Below are 25,408 nucleotides of genomic sequence, written 5' to 3' on the forward strand. Positions count from 1 at the left end.
CCTCTCTCTCTCTCTCATGAATTTCCAGATCCACTGAAGTCACTTAAACCGCAAGAGAGAAGACTCCTCCATCAATCTGATGCTTTCAGAACTGTCAGCTTTGGTGACCATTAATGAAGTTTAACAATTTTGTAGTGGCTGTTCCCGTTATTTATTGAGATCATAAGTGCAATATTGAATTACCTTATCTTCTGTTTCTGCAAACTAATTTAGAAGTTCATACTTTCTGCATTCACTTTTTAAGAAACTGTTAGTCCTGTCCCATTTAGGATATTGTGTACAGTTCTGGTCACTTATGAGAAAGAGAAATGTATGTGTTGGAAAGGGCGCAGAGAAGGGCAACCTAATTAATAGCTGTGATTAAACACATGAGTTTCCTGAAGAAGCTACTGAAGCTGGAAATGTTTACTCTGAACACTGAGGTAATCTTCAGGTCTTAAGTATTGAAGGTCACAGATTCAAATCATTGGGAAAAGATCTAGAGAGGAGAGGAGGAAAAATGTCTTCACTCAGTTGTTGGGATCTGGAATGCCCTGCCTGAAAGGTGGTGGAAGCTGATGTGATAAATAATTTTAAAAGAGAGTTGGACATATAATGGGGGTGATGAGGAACTTACAGGATTATAAACAAAAAGCAGGGATGTGGACTAAGCAGAACTGATCTTTCAAAGAGCCAGCACAGGCACAATGGGCCAAATGGCCACCTTCTGTGCTACAAGTTCCTATGATTCTATTCCATGATTCTACATTGTCAGATAAGATACATTTGATAGGAAGTGAAGGTACTGCAACCATCTCCTTCAAGAGCTGTTGATGCTTGTACAGCATCATAAGACCATTGAGTTAACCAGCATATAAAATCCTAATTGTTACCAGCTTGCCAACCACTGAACCTTGAAGAAGGGGTATTGGTGGCATCAACATTTATCACAGAAATTATAATCTAGTACTTTCACACCTTTACTTTGATCATCAAGGTGATGGATATTAATGCTTGATGATACAGTGCAGTATTTTCTGCTGTTGCCATCCTTTGACAACAAAAATTGCCCATAATCTTATTTCCAATTTCATATCAAAACAATAACAACCTCAAGTATGTTGAATGTTTTCAAATTCAAAGTCATCAGTTGTTTGCATTTATTAAATTACAGCTGTAATGCATATCTCCTGAAATATGTTGCTGCTTTTCACCTTTCTAACAAGTCAGAGTCCTACTGGCTGTCAGAGTAGCCATTTTTTATGGCTCTTCTGACAGAACTTCATGAATGTTTGGTTTCTTGGGATTGTTCGCAATCAACCAATCTGCAAGCCAGGTCTGAAAGAGAACAAATATATAAATCTGCATTAAAATGATTGAATTAAAAAATCTTATTGATGCACATGAATAGTAACTATACATTAACATGATACACATCAGTACTAGGAAGTGGAGCCACTTCCACTCTTGCCACCTAGTTTTAACATCTAATTTTGTTTAACCAATCTATTGGAGTTCTTTTAAAGAAGTGACATGTGCTGTGGATAAAGGGGAACCGCTGGATATACTGTACTTAAATTTCCAGAAGGCAATTGATAAGGTATCATATCAAAGGTTATTGTGGAAAATAAAAGCTCAAGGTGTAGGGGGTAACATATTGGCATGGATAGAAGATTGGCTAGCTAACAGGAAACAGAGAGTAGGCATAAATGGGTCATTTTCTGGTTGGCAAGATGTAACAAGTGGTGTTCCGCAGGGATCAGTGCAGGGGCCTCAACTTTTTACAATTTATATAAATGACTTGGATGAAGGGACTGAGGTATGGTTGCTAAATTTGCTGAGGACACAAAGATAGGTAGAAAAGTAAGTTGTGAAGAGAAAATAAGGAGGTTACAAAAGGATATAGATAGGTTAAGTGAGTGGGCAAAGATCTGGCAAATGCAGTATAATGTGGGAAAATGTGAATTTGTCCATTTTGGCAGGAAGAATAACAAAGAAGCATATTATCTAAATGGTGAGAGATTGCAAAGTTCTGAGATGCAGAGGGATCTGGGTGTCCTAGTGCATGAATCACAAAAGGTTAGTATGCAGGTTCAGAAAGTAATTAGGAAAGCTAATAGAATGTTATCGGTTATTGTGAGGGGAATGGAATACAAAAAGTTATGCTTCAGTTACACAGGGCATTGGTGAGACCACATCTGGAGTACTGTGTACACTATTGGTCTCCTTATTTAAGGAAGGATGTAAATGCATTGGAAGCAGTTCAGAGAAGGTTTACTAGACTAATAAAATACCTGGAATGGGCGGGTTGTCTTATGAGGAAAGGTAGGACAGGCTAGGCTTGTATCCACTGGAGTTTAGAAGAGTAAGAAGTGATTTGATTGAAGTATCTAAGATCCTGAGGGATCTTGACAGGGTGGGTGTGGAAAGAGCCTTTTCCCTTGTGGGAGAATCTAGAACTAGGGGTCACTATTTAAAAATAAGGGGTCGCCCATTTAAGACAGAGATGAAGAGAATTTCTTCTCTCAGAGGGCCGGGAGTCTTTGAAACTCTCTTCCTCAAAAGGCAGTGGAAGCAGAGACTTTGAATATTTTTAAGGCAGAGGTAGATAGATTCTTGATAAGCAAAGAGGTGAAAGGTTATCGAGGTAGGCAGGAATGTGGAGTCAAGGTTACAAACAGATCAGCCATGATCTTATTGAATGGCGGAGCAGGCTCGAGGGGCCAAGTGGCCTACTCCTGCTCCTAATTCGTATATTCGCATATTCCCATTTCTGGTTAGATCAGATTACATCTCCCTCTACTATTCCCCAACAACTTAACTTAATCTATTCTTAGAACAGCATCTTCTATTGCACTTTGAGTACTCACTATCCTAAGAGCCTCTCTGCAAATGATTTCCTATTTATTGGAAAATTATGATCAATTCAGTGCTTTAGGCACCAGTAATTAGATGAAGTGTCCAAAACACATTTCACATAAGCCCTTGTAGTCAGTTTAGCGAGCTGGCTTTTATTCCATCAGGGATAAAGGAAATAAAGAAACAAACAATCTCTCACTGCCCCTTGCCTCAAAAGAATAAATCTACCCCAATGACGGACAACAGTACTTCTGTTTATGCAAATACTACCTACAGTATAAAACAGGATATGTACCACAAAGACATGAAACAAATCCCTAACACTCATCATATTTACAGGGATTTCCTACATATCTTAATCTTTCAAATGATGGGGTCACTACATATGCTGACACTGAATTGCAAGAAATTTATGACACTACAGCAATGATTTTAAAAAGGCTGCGTTTGCTGACAATGCAACCACTAGGTGGCGCAGTACTTGCATACACACAAATGCAGCCTCATGCACTGAAACATCAGTGTCTGCGACATTTTTGGCAGCTGCCAGTAGTAAAGATGGCGCTGCTCAATTTATGACAAAAACAAAAACAAATGAAACCCGAATGCCCACAGTGGCTGCGATCGCTGTCTCCATCCCACCCCCAACAGTACGCCACTCCCTCCTGTCATTGCGCTTCTCTTCGCCGCTGCCTCCCATACTTGTCTGCTTGCTGCTTGCTCCTCACCTCGCCAGTTCTCCCCCCTCAGCCACTTGCTCTCGCTTTACCCCTGCCTCCCACCTTTGGGCCCTCGCTCCCAGCGTCGCTGCTTCCTCCACTCTGCTCTGCCTCTGCTCCCTGCTCCCTTCCGCTCGCAGTCTTCCTCCCCTCCCCTGCCTATCTTGTCACTCTCCCTCTCCCCACTGCCCCTCTGTGGGAAAGAAAGGCGGCGATCGTGGGAGGGAGCAGGGACCAGAAGTGGGAGGGAGCAGGGAGCAGAGGCAGAGCATAGGGGAGGAAGTGGCGAGGCTGGAGTGAGTGGCCAACAGGTGGGGTGGGCGGGGTGAAGCGGGGAGCAAGTGGCCAAGGGGGGGAGAAGTGGCGAGGTCGGAGCGGGTGGCCGACAGGTTGGGGGGTGGGGGGGGGGGGGGGGGGTGGGGGTGAAGCAGGGAGTGAGCGGTCAAGGGGGCAGAAGTGGTGTGGCCAGGTGTGAGTGCCGACAGGTTGGGGGTGGGGTGGGGGGGGGGGGGGGTGGTGGTGAAGCGGAGAGTGAGCAGCCGAAGGGGCAGAAGTGGCGTGGCCGGGTGTGAGTCCCGACAGGTGGGAGTGGGAGAGGTGAAGCGGAGAGCAAGTGGCCAAGGGGGGAGAAGTGTTGAGACGGGGAGCAAGTGGCAAGCAGACGTTGCAATACGCGAATGATGTTTTCGCATGCATGCATGTATTAGTCCTGGCAAGCCGGGAGCTGATGTAGGCTGTGCATGCTCGGCACCATACTGACAGCAAGAGTCCATTCTGCGCATGTGTGAAGCTGGGAGCACTCTGATCACATCGGTGCTGTGCTGCGTTGTCAGGTGTCAATTTGTTTTAAAAAAGAATGCCCACAGAAGCATAGAGTGACTGGCAAGCTATATATAAAATAGTGATTGTAAATGATAAGCCAACGAGAGAAACATCAATTACAACATAAAACTTATGCAATCTTTTTATATAGAGCACTTTATTGTCAAACGTGCAAAGTGACTTGGTACTAAACTGTTTGTATAGCTAACAGGAATGCATTGTGTGGAGTCACAGCCTGTGCATCACATAGCAGGTTGAAGCACCATCCTGGAACTTAATGTATAGCAAAGCCACGAAGCATACTTACAACAATTCCAAACAGAAATAAATAATGTATATATAACAGTGAAAAAAATCCAGTGTTATGAGCCTGTCTTCAACAGAGCACAAATTACTGAAATTTATTCTTTATGTCCACTTTAGGAGTAAAGAAAAATAATGCCCTAGATAAACAGGAATGAGTTAATAAGCAATAGTTAATAAGAATTTACTCATTCAAGGAACACAGAAATTTAGCTTGCAGGTGCAGCAACCATTTAGCAAGGCAAATGGCATTTTGGTCTTTATTGCTAGGGGATTGGAGTACAAGAAAAAGAAAGTATTACTACAATTGTACAGGGCTTTGGTGAGACCACACCTGGAGTACTGTATGTAGTTTTCGTCTCCGTATTTAGGAGGGATATACTTGCATTGGAAGTGGTACAGTGAAGGTTCACTAGATTGGTTCCTGGGATGAGAGGATTGACCTATGATAAGAGGCTGAGTAAATTGGGCCTATACTCTCTGGAGTTTAGAAGAACGAGAGGTTATCTCATTGAAACATACAAGATTCTGAAGGGGCTGGACAGGATAGAGCCTGAAAGGTTGTTTCCCCTGGCTGGAGAATTTAGAACACAGGGGCAGAGTCTCACGATAAGGGGTTGATCATTTAGGACTAAGATGAGGAGAAATTTCTTCACTCAAAGGGTTATGAATCTTTGAAATTCTCTACCTCAGAGGGTATATATGAACATATGTATGTATGTATGTATGTATGATTATATTTGAGGCTGGGATAGATAGATGTTTGGTCTCTCAGGGAATCAGGGATATGGGGAGCAGGTGGGAAGGTGGAGTTGAGGCAGATCAGCCATGATGATATTGAATGGCGGAGAATGCTCGAGGGGCCATATGGTCGACTCCTGCTCCTATTTATGTTCTTACCTCCTTAATACACACATTAATGTAAAAGATTCACTGAGTGAAGAGTACTTACAATAGGGTCTGTGGGTTTTTGCTTGCAGAGTTCGGTCAGTCCAGACAATAATGTAGGATTTACAAATCTGTTCAGGTACGTTACTGCAACCTGCCCAGTTGGAATTGGATCAACAGTAGCTGTAAATATTGAATAAGCAGCATTTTACCTCAATATTCTTTTAAACGTAGAGCAAGGTTTTCTAAAAAAAAAAATTAGAATGTTTTCCATTTTCCTGCTCCTCCAAGTGAAGCTACTAAGAAACTCCACAGAATTTCCTTAGGTTATTGTTTTTACAGACAAGATGCTTGTTAATAAGATAATCTGTAGCTAATATATGGTACTTCAGATTTTTCATTCTGCTAACAGTGTGAATATTTAAAAAATGATTTTCTTGGAGTTTCTTTTCCTTAACCTCTCATAAAATCATAAAGCTCCACAGACATTCCGTTCAGTATCTCATCCAAGTAACAATTAAATGTAGGCTTGATCAGCAGGCTGTTCAGCTGTTGAGGCCATCACAACTAGGGCTAGAACCTGTTTTCACTTGTCAAAGTTGCACACACATTCCTAGCAGGAGTTATTGGCTGCTGATGAGTGTGGTTTTAGCCTACTAATACCAATCCTAATCAAAGCACCTTCCGCCAACTAGCTCTACTCAGATCAGGGTTTAACCTGGAACTGGTGTGTGAGCATGTAATCATTAGCTGAAGTTGCAGGGCAGTCACCATGATAATGGAGAGTCCACTAGGTAGTGCCATTAATAGTCTATTAATGTAATTAATAGGCTGTATTGTAAGTCACTGAAGTCAGCTAACACTCAGAAGAAAACAGGCAATTGAGAATTTAGTTTTTTATTCAGAGTGTCAATTGGCTTCATTAAATTATAGTACAGCCCACTGAAGATCCCTACTGCAATGTAATTATGTAATTTAATATCCGTACTGCAATGCAATTATGTGCAGGATCAATTTTTTTTTAAAGGAAGCATTCTTTAATGTAATTATGTCAGATTTTAATTTATTAATTTTCTGCTTTTGTTTTTGTTCCAGTAATAGTTTGATACAGATGTAACTTTGGGATTGTGTGTGAATTTGTTGATATCTACGTGAAGTCCTCAATAATCATTCTAATTATTCCAAATCAATACCTTACATTATCATATTTATATAGACTGGAAATGACTCAATTGTTATCATTTGAACATTTAGGGCATTTGTATCAAATTCTTCTGTTATTTTAATGTAAGCATAAATCCACTTAAAATAAACATGTTAACAACTGTTAAAATATCAGAGAGGGGAATTAGGAACCTAGGAACAGGAGTAAGCCATTCAGCCCCTCAAGCCTGTTAAGCCATTCAATTAGATTATGGCTAATCTGTATCTTAAGTCCATCTACCACCTTGGTTCTCTAACCATTATGCCCATGTCAAACAAAAATCTATCCATATCAGTTTGGAAATTTTCAATTGACTTGGCCTGAACAGCAATTTTTATCTTTTTTGGTGTGGGGAGGGGCAGGAGAGTTCCAGATTTCCACGACTGTGAAATGTACAAGCAGATCGGTATGGAGTTTTTGATTCCAATACAGATTGTGCCCATTTTAAAATGTGTTTCTCGGCCACCCGTGAGTTTCCGCTCAAACTCATTTGTGTATCAGTGAATGCAAAATGTGCCATGAACCTGCACAATCTGGTAGCATTTTAAAACATAATTTTTTTTAAATACAATTACTTTAAAGATATTCATTACTATATTTAAGACTGGAAATTTAGTTAAATTTGATTAATACAGCTGAAAATGGGTTTAGCACAAAAAATCCCTGATTTTAATCACTCTACCATTGGTGGCTGCGCCTTCCGTGGCCTTGGCCCCAAGCTCTGGAATGCCCTCCCTGCACCTCTCCACCTTGCTTTCCTCCTTTAAGACACTACTTAAAACCTACCTCTTTGACCAAGCTTTTGCATTCTAACCTAATTCCTTTTGTGGCTCGGTGTCATACTTTGTTTGATAATGCTCCCGTGAAGCACCTTAGGAACATTGGGACATAGGAAATAGGAGCACGAGTAGGCCATTCAGCCCTTCAAGCTTATGCCACTATTCAACTAGATCATGGCTGATCTTCTACCTCAATGCTATTTTCCTGCACTATCCCCATATCACCTGATATCTTTAATATCTAGAACTCTATTGATCTCAGTCTTGAACATACTCAATGACTGAGCCTCCACTGCCCTCTGGGGCAGAGAATTCCATAGATTCACATCCCTCTGAGTGAAGGAATTGCCCCTCACCTCAGTCCTAAATGGCCTCCCCCTTATTCTGAGACTGCGTGCCCTGGTTCTAGACGCGCTCAGCCAGGAGAAACATCCTTCCTGCATTAACCTTGTCGAGCCCTGTAAGAATTTTGTATGTTTCAATGAGATCACCTCTCATTCTTCTAAAGTCTAGAGAATACAGGCCCAGCCTACCTCAATCTCTCCTCATAGGACAATTCTGCGATCCCAGGAATTAGTCTGGTGAACCTTCGTTGCACTCCCTCTATGGCAAGTATATCCTTCCTTATGTAAGGAGACCAAAACTGTACACAATACTCCTGGTGAGGTCTCACCAAAGCTCTATACAATTGCAGCAAGACATCTTTATTCCTGTACTCAAATCTTCTTGCAATAAAGGCCAACATACCACTTGCCTTCCCAATTGCTTGCTGCATCTGCATGTTCACTTTTAGTGACTCATGAACAAGGCCACCAAGGTCCCTTTGGACATCAACAGTTCCCAATTTCTCACCATTCAAAGAATACTCTGCATTTCTGTTTTTCCTACCAAAGTGGATAACTTCACATTTTTTCACATTATATTCCATCTGCCATGTTCTTGCCCACTCACTTAACCTGTCTAAATCCTACTGAAGCCTCTTTGCATCCTCCTCATAACTCACATTCCCACCTAGTTTTGTGTCATCAGCAAACTTGGAAATAGTACATTTGGTCCCCACATCTAAATCATTGATATAGATTGTGAATAGTTGGGGCCCAAGCACTGAGCCTTGCGATACCCCACTGGTCACAGAATGCCAACATGAAAATGACCTGTTTATTCCTACTCTCTGTTTTCTGTCCATTAACCAATTCTCAATCCATGTCAATATATTATCCCCAAACCCATGTGCTCTAATTTAATTTATTAATCTCTTGTGTGGTACCTTATTGAAAGCCTTCTGAAAATCCAAATACACCACATCCACTGGTTCCCCCTTATCTATTCTGCTAGTTATATCCTCAAAAAAATCCAACAGGTTTGTCAAACATGATTTGCCTTTCATAAATCCATGTTGACTTCACCCAATCCTACCATTATTTTCTAGTGTCCAGTTATCACATACTTTATAATAGATTCTAGAATTTTCACTACTATTGATGTCAGGCTAACAGGTTTCTAGTTCCTGTTTTCTCTCCCCCTCCTTTCTTAAATAGTGGGGATACATTTGCTACCTTCCAATCTGCAGGACTTGTTTTAGAATCTATAGAATTTTGGAAGATGTCCACCAACGCATCCACCATCTCTACAGCCACCTCTTCCAACACTCTGAGATGGAGATAATCAGGTTGAGGTGACAGTAAAGTGATGGAAGGTGTTGCCGACAGTGCCATCAAGCGGCACTTGCTTAGCAATAACCTGCTCACTGATGGTCAGTTTGGGTTCCGCCAGGGCCACTCAGCTCCAGACCTCATTACAGCCTTGGTTCAAACATGAACAAAAGAGCTGAACTCAAAAGGTGAGATGAGAGTGATTTCCCTTGACATCAAGGCAGCATTTGACCAAGTATGGCATCAAGGAGCCCTAGCAAAACTGAAGTCAAAGGGAATCAGGGGGAAAACCCTCTGCTGGTTGGAGTCAAACCCAGTGCAAAGCAAGACGGTTGTGGTTGTTGGAGGTCAATCATCTCAGCTCCAGGACATCACTGCAGGAGCTCCTCAGGGTAGTGTACCAGCCCCAAACATCTTCAACTGCTTCATCAATGACCTTCCTTCAATCATTAGGTCAGAAGTGGGGATGTCTGCTGATGATTGCACAATGTTCAACACTATTGGCGACTCCTCAGATTCTGAAGCAGTCCGTGTAACAATGCAGCAAAACCTGGACAATATCCAGGCTTGGGCTGATAAGTGGCAAGTGACATTCGCGCCACACAAGTGCCAGGCAGTGACTATCTCAAACATGACAGAATCTAACCATCTCCCCTTGACAGTCAATGACATTACGATCACTGAATCCCCCACTATCAACATCCTGGGGTTACCATTGACCAGAAACTGAACAGGAGTATAAATACCTTGGCTACAAGAGCAGGTCAGAGGCTAGGAATCCGTTCTCTAGTTGGTGCCTTAACATACTGTTCTAGAAAATCAACTTCTATACATTCCAGGAATTTGTCCTCCACAGCATTAGTGCTGGTTAATTAGGTTTACCCAGTCTATATGTAAATTTAAGTCCCCCATGATTACTGTATTACCCTTGTTAGATGCACCTCTAATTTCCTGATTTATACCATGTCCTACATTACCACTAGTGTTTGGTGCCCTATAAGCAACTCCCACCAATGTTTGCTGTCCCTTGCTGTTTCTTAGCTCCACCCAAACTGATTCTACATCTTGAACTTTTGATCTAGGACCCTCTCTCACTAATTTACTGACCTTGGGACATTTTATTATGTTAAGGGCGCTATATAAATACAAGTTGATAGTGTTGTTATTTGATAGTGAATTGAAAGACCAAAGCACCATCATTCTCTTATCTGTTTGTCCCCCAGTCTATTGCTAATGTTTGTAGGCTGAACGGTCTTTTTAAAGGCTGCACAAAGTTTACAGATAGTCCAGTCACTTACACAGATTTTATACCAATCCCAATGTGAAACCTGAGTATGCAGCTTTTTTTGAAAGGACAACAGCAGTGTAACTTAACTCAGGGAAGCTCTAAACATGTTTCTATGAAACCTTTACCAGTTTTTGTACGGCTTTTAATCAGAGGTTAATCTTTGCAGCTTTCTCATAACATTTTACTCAAATAAAAGCCATTTCAGTTGTTTTGCTTGTCGTTTTGACACCAACAGATAACGGGACAGATCAAATGGGATTACCTCTCCCATTACATATATCAAAGAAAATTGGGATTGGAAATTGGAAATAGCTTTTCAGATTAAAGACTTACCACCTGGAAAAATTAACCGAATTTCCCTCTCTGCTGCAGAAGAGGTCTCACTACCATGTACAGCATTCCTAAGCTCATCCATCCCATATAGCGCCCTTAAACTGAAACAGCAGACAGTTCAAAAGGATCATAAAGTTTTACTGGCATTTTTATATGTAAAACTGCAGAACTTTTTACATTGCTTAATATATTTTATATTTAAGAAGCAAATTAATTGATAAATACATTGAAGCTACTCAATTGTTATGGTAAAGCTTTCACCTCCTAATAACAAAATCTTTGGATTTAAAATTCACAGTATTAGTCATTTGGGACACCCATACCTAGTTTGCCACAATTAAGAAAATGATGTCTGCATTTAGTTCACTTGGTGCTTTTCTTTCAGAAACGGCGGAGGAATAATTTTAACCTATCCCTCATCCATGGGAAAATGACAAGATCACATCAGCCACCCATTTTTTTTCCCTCTGACTGTCAGGTTAGATAAAAATCACTCCCCAAGGTGTTCCACCATAGTGCAAGATAAAACAGTTTCCTGATAGGATGCTGCCACCATAGTGGGTCACAGTTTTGCCCCACACACTCTAATTTCGAAGGTCACTCACCTGCCTGGATGAGTTTCCTTTGCTTTTACACTATTGGCAGGTCCAATCAACTCCCTCCAGTATGCTACAGCTTTATCTCTGGCAATAACCATGGCAATAGTTGGTCCAGAACTCATGAATGCTGTTAAACTGGGGAAGAACATTTTTCCATAATGGGCAGCATAAATATCACTGCAGAGCTCTGGACTTAAATACACCTTCCGTTTCTGCAATGGGGAAAAAAGTTCAGTTCAATATCATACTTCACATTTTTAAAATACATATTGTCATGAAGACCCCACCTGCCAAGAATGAGGCATATTAATTTTGTCATATGAACATTAATTTTAAACTGTTGCTGGAATGAAGAAATGACTTGTTTAAAGAGATCAGCAGTGGCTGGAAAATATTTGCATACTAAGAGACAGTGCCTGGAAACAATAGAATAGCTCCCTGATCCAATTAACCCAAATGGATTTTGATCACCAGACATTAAATGTGTAAGAAAGCCAGCATTCCAGGGTGTCTGCTAAGATGGGGTATTCACAAATGCAGGAGTTTGTTAAAACAGCTAATCACATGATTAACCGGCTGGCCCAGGTTTTATTTGAACTACTCACAGCATAGTTTGTGTCAGTTTGCAACTGAACTTGGAAGAAGAGAGCCTCTCTCCTGGCTAGCTCTCTCCCTCTCTCGCGAATCTCCAGATCCACTGAAGTCACTTAAAGCTCAAGAGAGAAAAGACTCCTACATCAAAACAAGTTTTAAAGTATGCACTGGGTCCCAACGAAATGGCAAGACTTACCAGCAATCAAAGACTCTACATCAAACTCAAAGGACCATAAATAAATCCCAACTATTACCTCAAACTTTTCCCTTTTATTCTTTCTACTTTTCTGTCTCTATCTGCATGTGTGCTTATCGCATGTGCACGCTAACATGGTCGTGTCGCGTATTCATAGTCATTAACCGAATTAGAGGTTAAGGTTAATAAACTTCCACCTTTCTTGTTTAAAATCTAAGAAAACCTGTCTGGTTGATTTCTTTGCCTTACAATTAGACAGCAGTGAACAAGGATTCACTGAGAGGGTGCTAAAAATATGGTGTTTTAAAAATTAAACCATGTTACGGTCAAACCAGGCAAAGGCTGAGAGGGAACGCCTAGACTCCTTTCTCACCTGGTCGTAACAGAAATTTGGGGGCTAGCATCCCAGATTCGACCCACAGACAAACAAGAAAATTGGAAGTGGGAAGCCAAATTGATCTCAATCAAAAGGAGAAACAAATTCAATACAGGTTTTCTTGTGGTTGTCTGGCACAAAAATAAAACCGGAAAGGTGGCTCAACCATGGCTTACAAAAGAAATTAGGGATAGTATTAGATCCAAAGAGGAGGCACATAAAATTGCCAGAAAAAGCAGCAAATCTGAGGATTGGGAGCAGTTTAGAATTCAGTAAAGGAGGATAAAGAGGTTGATTAAGCGGGGGAAAATAGAGTACAAGAGTAAACTTGCGGGGAACATAAAAACTGACTGCAAAAGCTTCTATAAATATGTGAAGAGAAAAAGATTAGTGAAGACAAATGTAGGTCCCTTACAGTCAGAAAGGGGGTAAATTGTAATGGGGAACAAAGAAATGGTAGAACAATTGAACACATACTTTGGTCCTGTCTTCACAAAGGAGGACGCAAATAACCTTCCAGAGATGTTAGGGAACCAAGGGTCTACTGAGAGGGAGGAACTGAAGGAAATCAGTATTAGTAAAAAAAACAGTGCTAGGGAAATTAATGGGGTTAAAGGCTGACAAATCCCCAGGGCCTGATAATCTACATCCCAGAGTACTAAAGGAAGTGGCCCTGGAAATAGTGGATGCATTGGTGGTAATCTTCCAAAATTCTATAGACTCTGGAGCAGTTCCTACAGATTGGAGGGTGGAAAATGTAACCCCATAATTTAAAAAAGGAGGGAGAGAAAAAAACAGGGAATTACAGACCAGTTAGCCTTACATCAGTAGTGGGGAAAATGCTAGAGTCTATTATAAAGGATGTGATAGCAGAACACCTGGAAAGCATAAATGGGATTGGACAAAATCAGCATGGGTTTACGAAAGGAAAATCATGCTTACCAAATCTACTGGAGTTTTTTGAGGATGTAACTAGTAGAATAGATAAGGGAGAACCAGTGGATGTGGTGTATTTGGATTTTCATAAGGCTTTTGAAAGGTCCCACATAAGAGGTTAGTGTGCAAAATTAAAACACATGGGATTGGGGGCAATATACTGGCATGGATGGAGAATTGGTTGACAGACAGGAAACAGAGAGTAGGAATAAATGGGTCTTTTTCCAGGTGGCAGGCAGTGACTAGTGGCGTTCTGCAAGGATCAGTGCTTGGGCCCCAGCTATTCACAATATATATTAATGACTTGGATGAGGGAACTAAATGTAACACTTCCAAGTTTGCAGACGACACAAAGCTGGGGGGGGTGGGGTGGGAATGTGAGCTGTGAGGAGGATGCAAAGAGGTTCCAATGTAATTTGGACAAGTTGGGTGAGTGGGCAAAAGCATGGCAGATGCAGTATAATATGGATAAATGTGAGGTTATCCACTTTGGTTGTAAAAACAAAGAGGCAGATTATCTGAATGATGATAGATTGGGAAAGGGGGAGGTGCAATGAGACCTGGGTGTCCTTGTACACCAGTCGCTGAAGGCAAGTATTCAGGTGCAGCAAGCAGTTAGGAAGGGGAATGGTATGTTGGCCTTCATTGCAAGAGGATTTGAGTACAGGAGCAAGGATGTCTTACTGCAGTTATACAGGGCCTTGGTGAGACCACATCTGGAGTATTGTGTGCAGTTTTGTTCTCCTTATCTGAGGAAGGATGTTCTTGCCATGGAGGGAGTGCAAAGAAGATTTGCTAGGCTGATGCCTAGGATGACAGGATTGATGTATGAGAGATTGGGTCGACTAGGCCTATATTCACTGGAGTTTAGGAGAGGGGATTTCATTTTTTTTTAGTTTAGTTTAGAGATACAGCACTGAAACAGGCCCTTCGGCCCACCGAGTCTGTGCCGACCATTAACCACCCATTTATACTAATCCTACACTAATCCCATATTCCTATCTATACTAGAAACCTATAAAATTCTAGCAGGACTAGACACACTAGGTGGAGGGAGGATGTTCCCGATGGCTGGGGAGTCCAGAACCAGGATACAGGGTGTGCTATTTAGAACCGAGATTAGGAGAAGTTTCTTCACTCAGAGGGTAGTGAACCTGTGGAATTCTCTACCGCAGAAGGCAGTGGAGGCCAAATCATTAAATATATTCAAGAAGGAGATAGATATATTTCTTAATGCCAAAGGGATCAAGGGATATGGGGAGAAAGCGGGAACAGGGTACTGAATCAGATAATCAGCCATAATCCTTTTTGAATGGTGGAGCAGGCCCGCAGGGCCGAATGGCCTACTTCTGCTCCTATTTTCTATGTTTCAATGTAACATGTCTGCGACTGAAGCCAGTAGCTCCTGAAGCCAGGGTGAAGTCACTTGGGATATGTTAAAAGCACTGTCTATGGAGGAGTTGAGAAAAATGACTGAGCAATGTGGGATCTTTGTCCATGCCAAGGCTAGAAAGTCTGAACTCCTAAGACTAGTGGCCAAACATTTTTCCCTTGAATCTGAAGAAGCAGAAACAGGGTTAGAAATAGACTCCGACAGGGTATTGCTAGAAAAGATACAATTGGAACAGAGGAAACTTGAATTTGAAGACAGAGAAATAGAGAGAGAGAGAGACAAGAGAAAGAAAAGGTGAGACAGGAGAAAGAAAAAGAGAGGAGAGAGAGAAAGAACCTTTCAGAAGGAATGTGAAGAGAGAGAGCTGAGGTGACTTCAGTTAACTAGGGGGTGACAGAGTAACCCCAGTGAAAGCATGGCCAATATGGAAGATCGTAATTCAGGGCTGGGTACAGAATTGTTAAAACGTTCCCAATTGATTCCAAAATTCAATGAGGGAGACGTGGAAGCATTTTTTTGTATCTTTGGAAAAACTGGCAAGGCAGTTAAAGTGGCCAGCTGAGACTTGGAATCTGCTGCTCCATAGCAAGCTAACTGGAAAAGCCCATGAGGTTTATTCCTTGTTGCCAGATGAGAGTTCATCAAATTATGAACTGACAAAAAATGCTATTCTCAGGGCATATGAGTTAGACCAGAAGCCTATCGCCAAAGGTTTAGAACCCTCAAGAAGCAAGCTAATTAAACTTACTTGGAGTTTGAGAGAAGCAAGCAGCTGGCTTTTGACCAGTGGCTGAGGGCTCTTAAAGTGCAGCTCAGCTATGAAAATCTCAGAGGTAATTTTGCTCGAGGAATTTAAAAACTCTCTCCTATTCTCCATAAAGACACATGTGGAGGAACAAAAGGTTCATAGAGACCGGCAAGCTGCAGTTCTGGCTGATGAGTTTGCTCTCATTTATAAGTCGGTTTCCCAGGGGAAAACTTTTCCTAGTCACCCCCACAAATCCAAAAAGGACAAAGGGTGGGAAGGTGATAGAAGCCCAAGCAGTCCTGGGAGGAAAAGAAAAGCAGGAGACACAGGGGACCCTCCTCCAGTCAAAAAAGAAAGGTGCTGTGAGCAAGAGTGAGAACTGGAGGTATTGACGAGGAAGTGGAGTTCTCCGCACAGACCTGAGGACAAAGAGTGGACAGTGGTTCACCAGTTAGTGGTGCCACAGAGGTACCGGAAAGAAAACTCTGACAACTGATTTGACACCAGCTGAAATACATAGCATTTATTATACTTGTCCAGTAAAATGTAGAGGCCCCAAATGGAAACATTGTATGTGGCACCTACAAGGCAAACACCACCCTGGGCATGGGAGAGGGGGAAATCAGAAGGAAAAGATTAATAAGAGCACAGGAGGTGGCCGTTTGGCTTGTCATGTCTGTGCCAGCTCTTTAAAAGAGTCATCCAATTAGTCCCACTCCCCTGCTCTTTTCCTCTAGCCCTGCAAATGTCTCCTTTTCAAATATTTATCGAATTCCCTTTTAAAAGGTGATGGGGCTTATTGATCTTGCTTGCAACACCCTTTTAGGTAGTGTATTCCAAATTGTAACAATTTTCTGCATAAAGAAAATTATTCTGCATTCCCCCTGGATTTTCTGCCATAACATTATATTTGTAACCTCTGGTTATAAACATTCCCCATAAAAACTCCTCAATTTTGAGTATCTCTATTAAATCTTCTCTTAACCTTCTCTGCTCAAAAGGAGAACAATCCAAACTTCTCCCATGTGCCCACATAACTGAAGTTCCTCATCCCTGTCACCATTCTGATAAATGTCCTCTGTACCCTCTCCAAGGCCTTGATATCCTTCCTAAAGTTTGATACACAGAATTGAACACAATACTCCAACTGAGACGTAACAAGTGATTTGTAAAGGTTGGCCAGAAATTTCTTGCTTTTGTACCCTCTGTCTCTATTTATAAAACCACAGATTTGGTATGCTTTTTTAAACAGTCTTTTCAACTTGTCCTGCCACCTTCAAAGATTTGTGTATGTGAACCCCCAGGTGTCTCTGTTCCTGCACCCTCTTTAAAATTGTTCCATATAATTTATATTTGCCTCTCCTAATTTTTCTATCCAAACTGCATCACTTCACACTTAGAATCATAGAATGATAGCTGACAGAAGGAGAATATTTGGCCATTGTGTTTATGCTGACTCTCTGAAAGAGCCATCCAATAGGTATGTACATTCATTTCAAATTTTGAATTCATTCTTTAATTTTTTTGCCATACTGTTAAGACCTCAGTTAGACCATTAACGTTAAAAATACAAGATATGAAGCCCCAGACCAATTTAAAGAATTACACAAGATTTCACATTCTAAGACTTGTATTATAACAACGAACTAAAAGAAATCCCCATTAACTAAATAGTACTTCGTAAGTAGCTGATACCCTAAATTACAAAGAAAGGTATTTTCGTTACTTATTAAAATACTTGAAAACTTCACACCACACTTATATGTTACACAGTCCTCTTTGATGGTGAAATCTTTGTGGTTAAAAGTCCCAAATTCCTCCCAGTTAGATCTCCCAGACCGTTTCCAAATCAATGTCCTCTTCGCTCACTTCTCAGAGCACTTCCAACCAGGATGTCCATGAATACGGTGATTCCTGGTGATCCTGTTGGGCTTTTACTTCTCCGCAAACCTCAACTTTCAAAACTGGTTCAAGTCTTGGCAGCCTTGTGCTGTATCAGTATTCTGACAGCAGGCAATCCCTTTCTCTCCCTTGAGACTGCCACCATGAGTTTCCTTTCTTGCAGCCTGTGCCTTCAGAAAATCTGTTCAATTTATCTAGACTCAAAAGTCAATAGCTCATTGTCATTTTCCAATATGTAAAGTCCAGAAGTCTGGTTTCTGCAGAGCCACCTGGACCTTCCATTGTTCCCATGTGTTAACAGTTGCCTGGTACATTTACATCCTCAGAATCACTGACTCCTTGTTTATGATCCAAAAATCAAGGGTTGTTTTTGCGATTGGAAGCCTGTGACCAGTGGCATAGCACAGGAATCGGTGCTGGGACCCTTGCTGTTTGTAGTGTACATTAAAGATTTAGATATGAATATAGGAGGTATGATCAGTAAGTTTGCAGATGACACAAAAATTGGTGGTATCGTAAATAGTGAGGAGGATAGCCTTAAAGTACAGTACGATATAGATGGGCTGGTAAGATGGGCAGAGCAGTGGTAAATGGAATTTAATCCTTAGAAGTGTGAGGTGATGCATTTTGGGAGGACTAACAAGGCAAGGGAATATACAATGGATGGTGGGACCCTAGGAAGTACAAAGGGTCAGAGGGATCTTGGTGTATTCGTCCATAGATCACTGAAGGCAGCAGCACAGGTAGATAAGGTGATTAGGAAGGCATATGGGATACTTACTTTTATTAGTCAAGGCATAGAATATAAGAGCAGGGAGGTTATGATGAAGCTATATAAAACACTAGTTAGGCCGCAGCTGGAGTACTGTGTACAGTTCTGGGCACCACACTGTAGGAAGGCTGTGATTGCACTGGAGAGGGTGCAGAGGAGATTCACCCGGATTTTGCCTGGGCTGGAGCATTTCAGCTATGAAGCAAGACTGAAAAGGTTAGGGTTGTTTTCCTTAGAGCAGAGAAGGCTGAGGGGGGACCCGATTGAGGTATACAAAATTATGAGGGGCACAGATAGGGTAGATAGGAAGAAACTTTTTCCCTTAGTGGAGGGGTCAATAATGAGAGGGCATAGATTTAAGGTAAGGAGCAGACGGTTTAGAGGGGATTTGAGGAAAAGAGTTTTCACCCAGAGGGTGGTTGGAATCTGGAACGCACTGCCTGAAGGGGTGGTAGAGGCAGGAACCCTCACAACTTTTAAGAAGTATTAAGATGAGCACTTGAAATGCCATAGCATACAAGGCTAAGGGCGAAGTGCTGGAAAATGGGATTAGAAAAGATAGGTGCTTGATGGTCAGCACGAAGACGATGGGCAGAAGGGCCTGTTTCTGTGCTGTATAACTCTATGACCGTAAGTCTGGGAGGGTGAAACCCATTGTTCTTCAGGGGTTATACCCCTGCAGTCTCTGTTTTTCAATTAAGATATTTGATCTGTGTTCTCTGATATTCTGATAACCAAGATTTCTGTCTTGTTCTTAAGCAGAGTAGATGTGAGGTCACCTGACTTCTCGGACTCCATCTTAAACTTTTAAAAATCACAGTTTCTAAAGCATAACCATGTTACAAAGTCCAGCATTTATAACACTTAGCTTATCTACCATCATATCTTTTAATCTAGTTTCCCAATCTACTTTAGCCAATTCGCCCCTCATACCAACATAGTTTGCTTTGTTCACAGAATCAAAGCATCATTACAGTGCAGAAGGAGGCCATTCGGCCCATCATGTCCGCACTCGATCTCCAAAAGAGCAATTCCCTCATTTCCATTCTCCTGCCTTCTCCATATAACCTTGCACATGTTTCCTTCTCTCTATCTACTCTGTCCAGACCCCTCATGATTTTGTTCACATATAAAAAAAAATTGCACTAACTGGGAGGAGAAACAAGACTTGACTAAATCACTCTCAAACAAAATATAAAATATTATGTTATGATCACTCTTCCCAGATGCTCCTTCACTAAAAGATTATAATTAACCCTTTTTCATTGCATAACACTAGATCTAAAGGAACCAGTTCCCTACATGCTTCCTTGACACACTGATCTAAAAAACTATCTTGAATGCATTCCACAAACCTGTCCCCCATACTATTGCTGTAAATTTGGCTAGTCTCTTCTCTAAGAAGACTAAAGTCCCTCATGTACCTCTAATTTCCTGATTTATAATCTGCCCAACACTATAAGTAGTGTTTCAAGGCTTATTAACCACTCCTACCAGTGTTTTTTCCCCCTTGTTTCTTAGCTACACCCAAAAAGGCGACCATCACCTTTTTGGTCCCTAGTCAGCCCTACTCTTCCTTTAATTAGTCTTTTACCATTTATATGTTTGCAAAAGGTTTTTGGGTTCCCTTTTAAGTATGCTGCTAATCTACGCTCATGCTCTCTTGCCCCTTGTTTCCTTATTAGATCTTCTCTGTACTTTCTGTATTCAGCTTGGTTCTCTAACGTATTATGAGCCTTGCATTTGTCATAAACCTCCTTTCTCTCTTTCATGTTAATCTTTCCCCCTCATGGCTAGGCTACATGCATTTAAGCACATGCACCCCAAACCCATCTTAGACTGCCTTACATTTTCCCACTCTCTGATCACTCCTAGCTCTGAACTATCTTTCACTCAAATGCTATTTGTCTCTCCCATTCCTCTCAAACATTTCATCCAGGTACCTATCCCCGTCAAGTTAGTTTATACACTCCTCCCTGCCAGGACATTGATTCTAGCTAATATAAAAGCAAAATACTGCGGATGCTGGAAATCTGAAACAAAAACAAGAAATGCTGGATTCACTCAGCAGGTCTGGCAGCATCTGTGGAAAGAGAAGCAGAGTTAACGTTTCGGGTCAGTGACCCTTCTTCGGAACTGACAAATATTAGAAAAGTCACAGATTATAAACAAGTGAGGTGGGGGTTGGGCAAGAGATAACAAAGGAGAAGGTGCAGATTGGACCAGGCCACATAGCTGACCAAAAGGTCACAGAGCAAAGGCAAACAATATGTTAATGGTGTTTTGAAAGACAAAGCATTAGTACAGATTAGGTGTGAATATACTGAATATAGAACATCAGCAAGTGCAAACCTGAAGAAAAACAACCTGAAAAAAACAGTGGGTAAGCAAACTGAACAAACTAAGATGAAATGAAATAAATGCAAAAAATGTAAAAAGGAATGCAAAAAAAAGGAAGAAAAAATAACTAAAAATGACTAAAAATGAAAGTAAAGTGGGGGGCTGTCATGCTCTGAAATTATTGAACTCAATGTTCAGTCCGGCAGGCTGTAGTGTGCCTAATCGGTAGATGAGATGCTGTTCCTCGAGCTTGCGTTGATGTTCACTGGAACACTGCAGCAATCCCAGGACAGAGATGTGAGCATGAGAGCAGGGGGGAGTGTTGAAATGGCAAGCAACCGGAAGCTCAGGGTCCTGCTTGCGGACTGAGCGGAGATGTTCCGCAAAGCGGTCACCCAGTCTGCGCTTGGTCTCCCCAATGTAGAGGAGACCACACTGTGAGCAGCGAATACAGTATACTACATTGAAAGAAGTACAAGTAAATCGCTGCTTCACCTTGGGGACCCGCATGGGTCCTAGTTATGCCTGTCTTTTTGTGGGATATGTCGAGCATTCTTTGTTCCAGTCCTACTCAGGCCCCCTCCCCCAACTCTTTTTCCGGTACATTGATGACTGTATCGGTGCCGTTTCCTGCTCCCGCCCCGAACTCGAAAACTTTATCAACTTTGCTTCCAATTTCCACCCTTCTCTCACCTTTACATGGTCCATCTGTGACACTTCCCTTCCTTTCCTCAACTTCTCTGTCTCCATCTCTGAGGATAGGTTGTCTACCAATATCCATTATAAGCCCACTGACTCCCACAGCTACCTCGACTACACTTCTTCACACCCTACCTCCTGTAAGGACTCCATTCCATTCTCCCAGTTTCTCCGTCTCCGACGCATCTGCTCTGATGATGCTACCTTCCATGACGGTGCTTCTGATATGACCTCCTTTTTCCTCAACCGAGGATTTCCCCCCACTGTGGTTGACAGGGCCCTCAACCGTGTCCGACCCATTCCCCGCACCTCTACCCTCACCCCTTCCCCTCCCTCCCAGAACCGTGACAGGGTTCCCCTTGTCCTCACTTTTCATCCCACCAGCCTCCATATCCAAAGGATCATCCTCCGCCATTTTCGCCACCTCCAGCGTGATGCCACTACCAGTCGCATCTTCCCCTCCCTTCCCCTGTCAGCATTCCGAAGGGATCGTTCCCTCCGCGACACCCTGGTCCACTCCTCCATTACCCCCACCACCTCGTCCCCGTCCCAGGGCACCTTCCCTTGCAATCGCAGGAGGTGTAATACCTGCCCATTTACCTCCTCTCTCCTCACTATCCCAGGCCCCAAACACTCCTTTCAGGTGAAGCAGCGATTTACTTGTACTTCTTTCAATGTAGTATACTGTATTCGCTGCTCACAGTGTGGTCTCCTCTACATTGGGGAGACCAAGCGCAGACTGGGTGACCGCTTTGCGGAACATCTCCGCTCAGTCCGCAAGCAGGATCCTGAGCTTCCGGTTGCTTGCCATTTCAACACTCCCCCCTGCTCTCATGCTCACATCTCTGTCCTGGGATTGCTGCAGTGTTCCAGTGAACATCAACGCAAGCTCGAGGAACAGCATCTCATCTACCGATTAGGCACACTACAGCCTGCCGGACTGAACATTGAGTTCAATAATTTCAGAGCATGACAGCCCCCCACTTTACTTTCATTTTTAGTCATTTTTAGTTATTTTTTCTTCCTTTTTTTTGCATTCCTTTTTACATTTTTTGCATTTATTTCATTTCATCTTAGTTTGTTCAGTTTGCTTACCCACTGTTTTTTTCAGGTTGTTTTTCTTCAGGTTTGCACTTGCTGATGTTCTATATTCAGTATATTCACACCTAATCTGTACTAATGCTTTGTCTTTCAAAACACCATTAACATATTGTTTGCCTTTGCTCTGTGACCTTTTGGTCAGCTATGTGGCCTGGTCCAATCTGCACCTTCTCCTTTGTTATCTCTTGCCCAACCCCCACCTCACTTGTTTATAATCTGTGACTTTTCTAATATTTGTCAGTTCCGAAGAAGGGTCACTGACCCGAAACGTTAACTCTGCTTCTCTTTCCACAGATGCTGCCAGACCTGCTGAGTGAATCCAGCATTTCTTGTTTTTGCATTGATTCTAGCTCTTTTGAGATGCCACCTGCCCATCTTGAACAGGCCCTTCCTGCCCAAGAACTGGCCCCAGTGCCCCAGGAATTTCTCTCCAGCACCATTGTTCCAGCCACATATTACCCTGTTTTACCTATTACTTCTGTACTCACTTTCAGATCCTGCATTTTAACTTATTCCCTAATCCCTTAAACTCTGACTGGAGGACCTCAATCCTTTTCCTTCCTGTGTCATTGGTTCCCACATGGATCATAACTTTCTGCCTGTTCCACTTCCTCCCTCAAAGAGTTCTGGACCCAGTGATGCCCTTTACCCTGACACCAAGGAAGCAACACACCATGTGGGACTCACATTGACGGTTCCAGAAATGCTTGACTACCCTCCTAACTACTGAATTTCTGCACTTCAGTGTGTCCCTGTCCCCCACCCCATGGAGTCCTTTATGAATTAAATTTCATCAGCTATGCATGTACCAATTTCTCCCGTTTGTCCATCTCCCTCACTGTTTACTACATTTCTCAGTTTTGTGTCAGACGCAAACTTTAAAAATTTGCACCCTATATCCAAGTCCAGGTACTTGTACACCAAAAACAGCAATGGTCCTAATAGGGAGGATCAGGGATATCACTTTATACTTCCCTCCAGGCTGAAAAACAACCGTAAACCACTACTTCTGCTCCTGTCTGTTATCCAAAAGTTTCAGGAAAGAAAACAGACACTGTCTCAACTCCAGCAAAACTGTTAAATGTCTTGTCCTATGGAAGTACTTTCTCCTATATTTTTTGCATTTAACAGCATCTACTTGCAAACTAGTGAAGCAAAATTGCAAATGTTAAACTGTATGCAACTTTGCTTTTTTTTTAAATGACGAAAGACAAGAAAATCAACCATCCCATAAATAAAACTAATAACATTGTAAAACTTTAAAACTCGAATTCTAATTGACAGTGTTTTGTGTAGAACTGTAAAATCGCATTGACTGGCAGGAGAAACAATGAATGAATATCGCCACACAACTTACTTGAAGAATGCTGAACCCGGATCGGAGAATGATCTCTTCGATCTCGACCGCGTTGTCGATGGCGTCGGGTTTAATCAGAGCCAGTGTCCTTTCCACATACACCTGTGCTGCAGACTGCGCTTCCTCCATAACCCACTCACTTCTGGGCGAAAACCCCTAAAAATACTGCAAATGGAGCATTGCAGCGTTAACAAGAAGTTGAAAATGCTATGCTAAAATGATTTTTACACTTGTTATTTGTGTTCGCGCGTATAATAGCTTTTTATCGCAAGGCACAAATCTTTCCTATTTTCCTTCTGCTGTTGTATCAACTGCTCTACAACTGTTGCTAAGGAACACTTCGTGTTTACGTGCTGCTCCCAGTAGACTTTGCAGCAGCAACCTATGTCTGGTACCAATTTATATTTAGTATGCAGGTTATCTGAGAGTTATCTGAATTATCTCTCAGAATTATCTGAGAGGCATGAAACGTCTGGTTGCAAGCATAGTAAGGCACCAATCCAGAAATATTTAGATAGGTGGGGAGCAGGCAGAAAACCGCAAAAAAGCAGCTGATAGGGAAAAAGCCCAAACCAAAAACTTGGCTTCGCATGGTATATGGAACAAGATTTAAGGTTGGGTCCTATAGATCGGAAACAACAAAGGTTACATTTATGGTGTATCCCAGGGGTTGGCAACCTGCAGCTCTGGAGCCATATGCGGCTCATTAAGGACTCATGTGGGGCTCTCCACATTGATCCATCGAACCCATTTTTCTCTTTCAATTTTTAGAAAATAGTTATCTAAATATGCTTCTAATTTAATATCAAATATCTAAAGACTCCTTGACAATGGATATTTTAACAGATAACAGCTAGAACTTGTGAAATGTCTAATCAAAATCTGAAATTCTATCAAAAACTTACTTGGATCAAGTCATGAATTACAGTTGCACTGTTTTGACAAGCAAAATGTTCGTGCGTTACTGGCTTACGGTATCCCGCGAGTCGATCACTCGCAGACATTAACCTATACATCAATAAAGGAACTGTTACCCTAGTTTTGAGGCTGTTTTACTGCAAAAAAAAATTAAAATTTATTACAGGAAATAAAAGCTTGCAGCATTCAGCAGTAGTGCTGTGCAGAATATTAAGGTCGACAGACTTTTTAAAAATACAATTTTAACTTAATTTGGAAAAAAATGGCATAATTAGAGGGGTTAAATGTCTACAAAGAAAAAAAAAGATGAAAATTGAACATTTCAAGAAGAATGGACTGATTCATTCATATTCATCCCGAATTTGGTTGGCCTTCCTTTGTGTATCATTTGCAATGAGAAATTCGCCAACGAAAAAAAATCAAATCTAAAAAGCACACTACCTTTGCCAAAAAGAAAGCTGTGGAACAGCTGAAGAACAAGGCATTCAGTAAAAAGGCATTGCATAGAAATCTATAAATGTGTGTTTTGTTTTTAATTATTATTGACAAATGAGTAACAGCACTGCAGCTCTTAAAATATTGCCTTTTTGGCTAGATTTTAAAAATGGCGCTTGGTATTAAGGTTGCCAACCCCTGCTCTATCCCAATTAG

The 25,408-nt window shown here is 41.7% G+C and overlaps 1 protein-coding gene across 1 annotated transcript; it reads right to left on the minus strand.

Moving 5' to 3' along the window:
• Positions 1-24,159, minus strand: nme5 (NME/NM23 family member 5). The gene is made up of 5 exons (XM_068042996.1): positions 23,840-24,159; positions 11,432-11,637; positions 10,827-10,927; positions 5,635-5,753; positions 1-1,317 (listed from the first exon to the last, which is right to left on the minus strand). The coding sequence occupies exons 1-5, from the start codon at positions 23,966-23,968 to the stop codon at positions 1,240-1,242; spliced, it is 633 nt and encodes a 210-aa protein (XP_067899097.1). The 5' UTR covers positions 23,969-24,159; the 3' UTR covers positions 1-1,239.
• Positions 24,160-25,408: the final 1,249 nt, after the last annotated feature.

Source organism: Heterodontus francisci, chromosome 12 (assembly GCF_036365525.1).
Source record: "Heterodontus francisci isolate sHetFra1 chromosome 12, sHetFra1.hap1, whole genome shotgun sequence".
NCBI classification, from domain to species: domain Eukaryota; kingdom Metazoa; phylum Chordata; class Chondrichthyes; order Heterodontiformes; family Heterodontidae; genus Heterodontus; species Heterodontus francisci.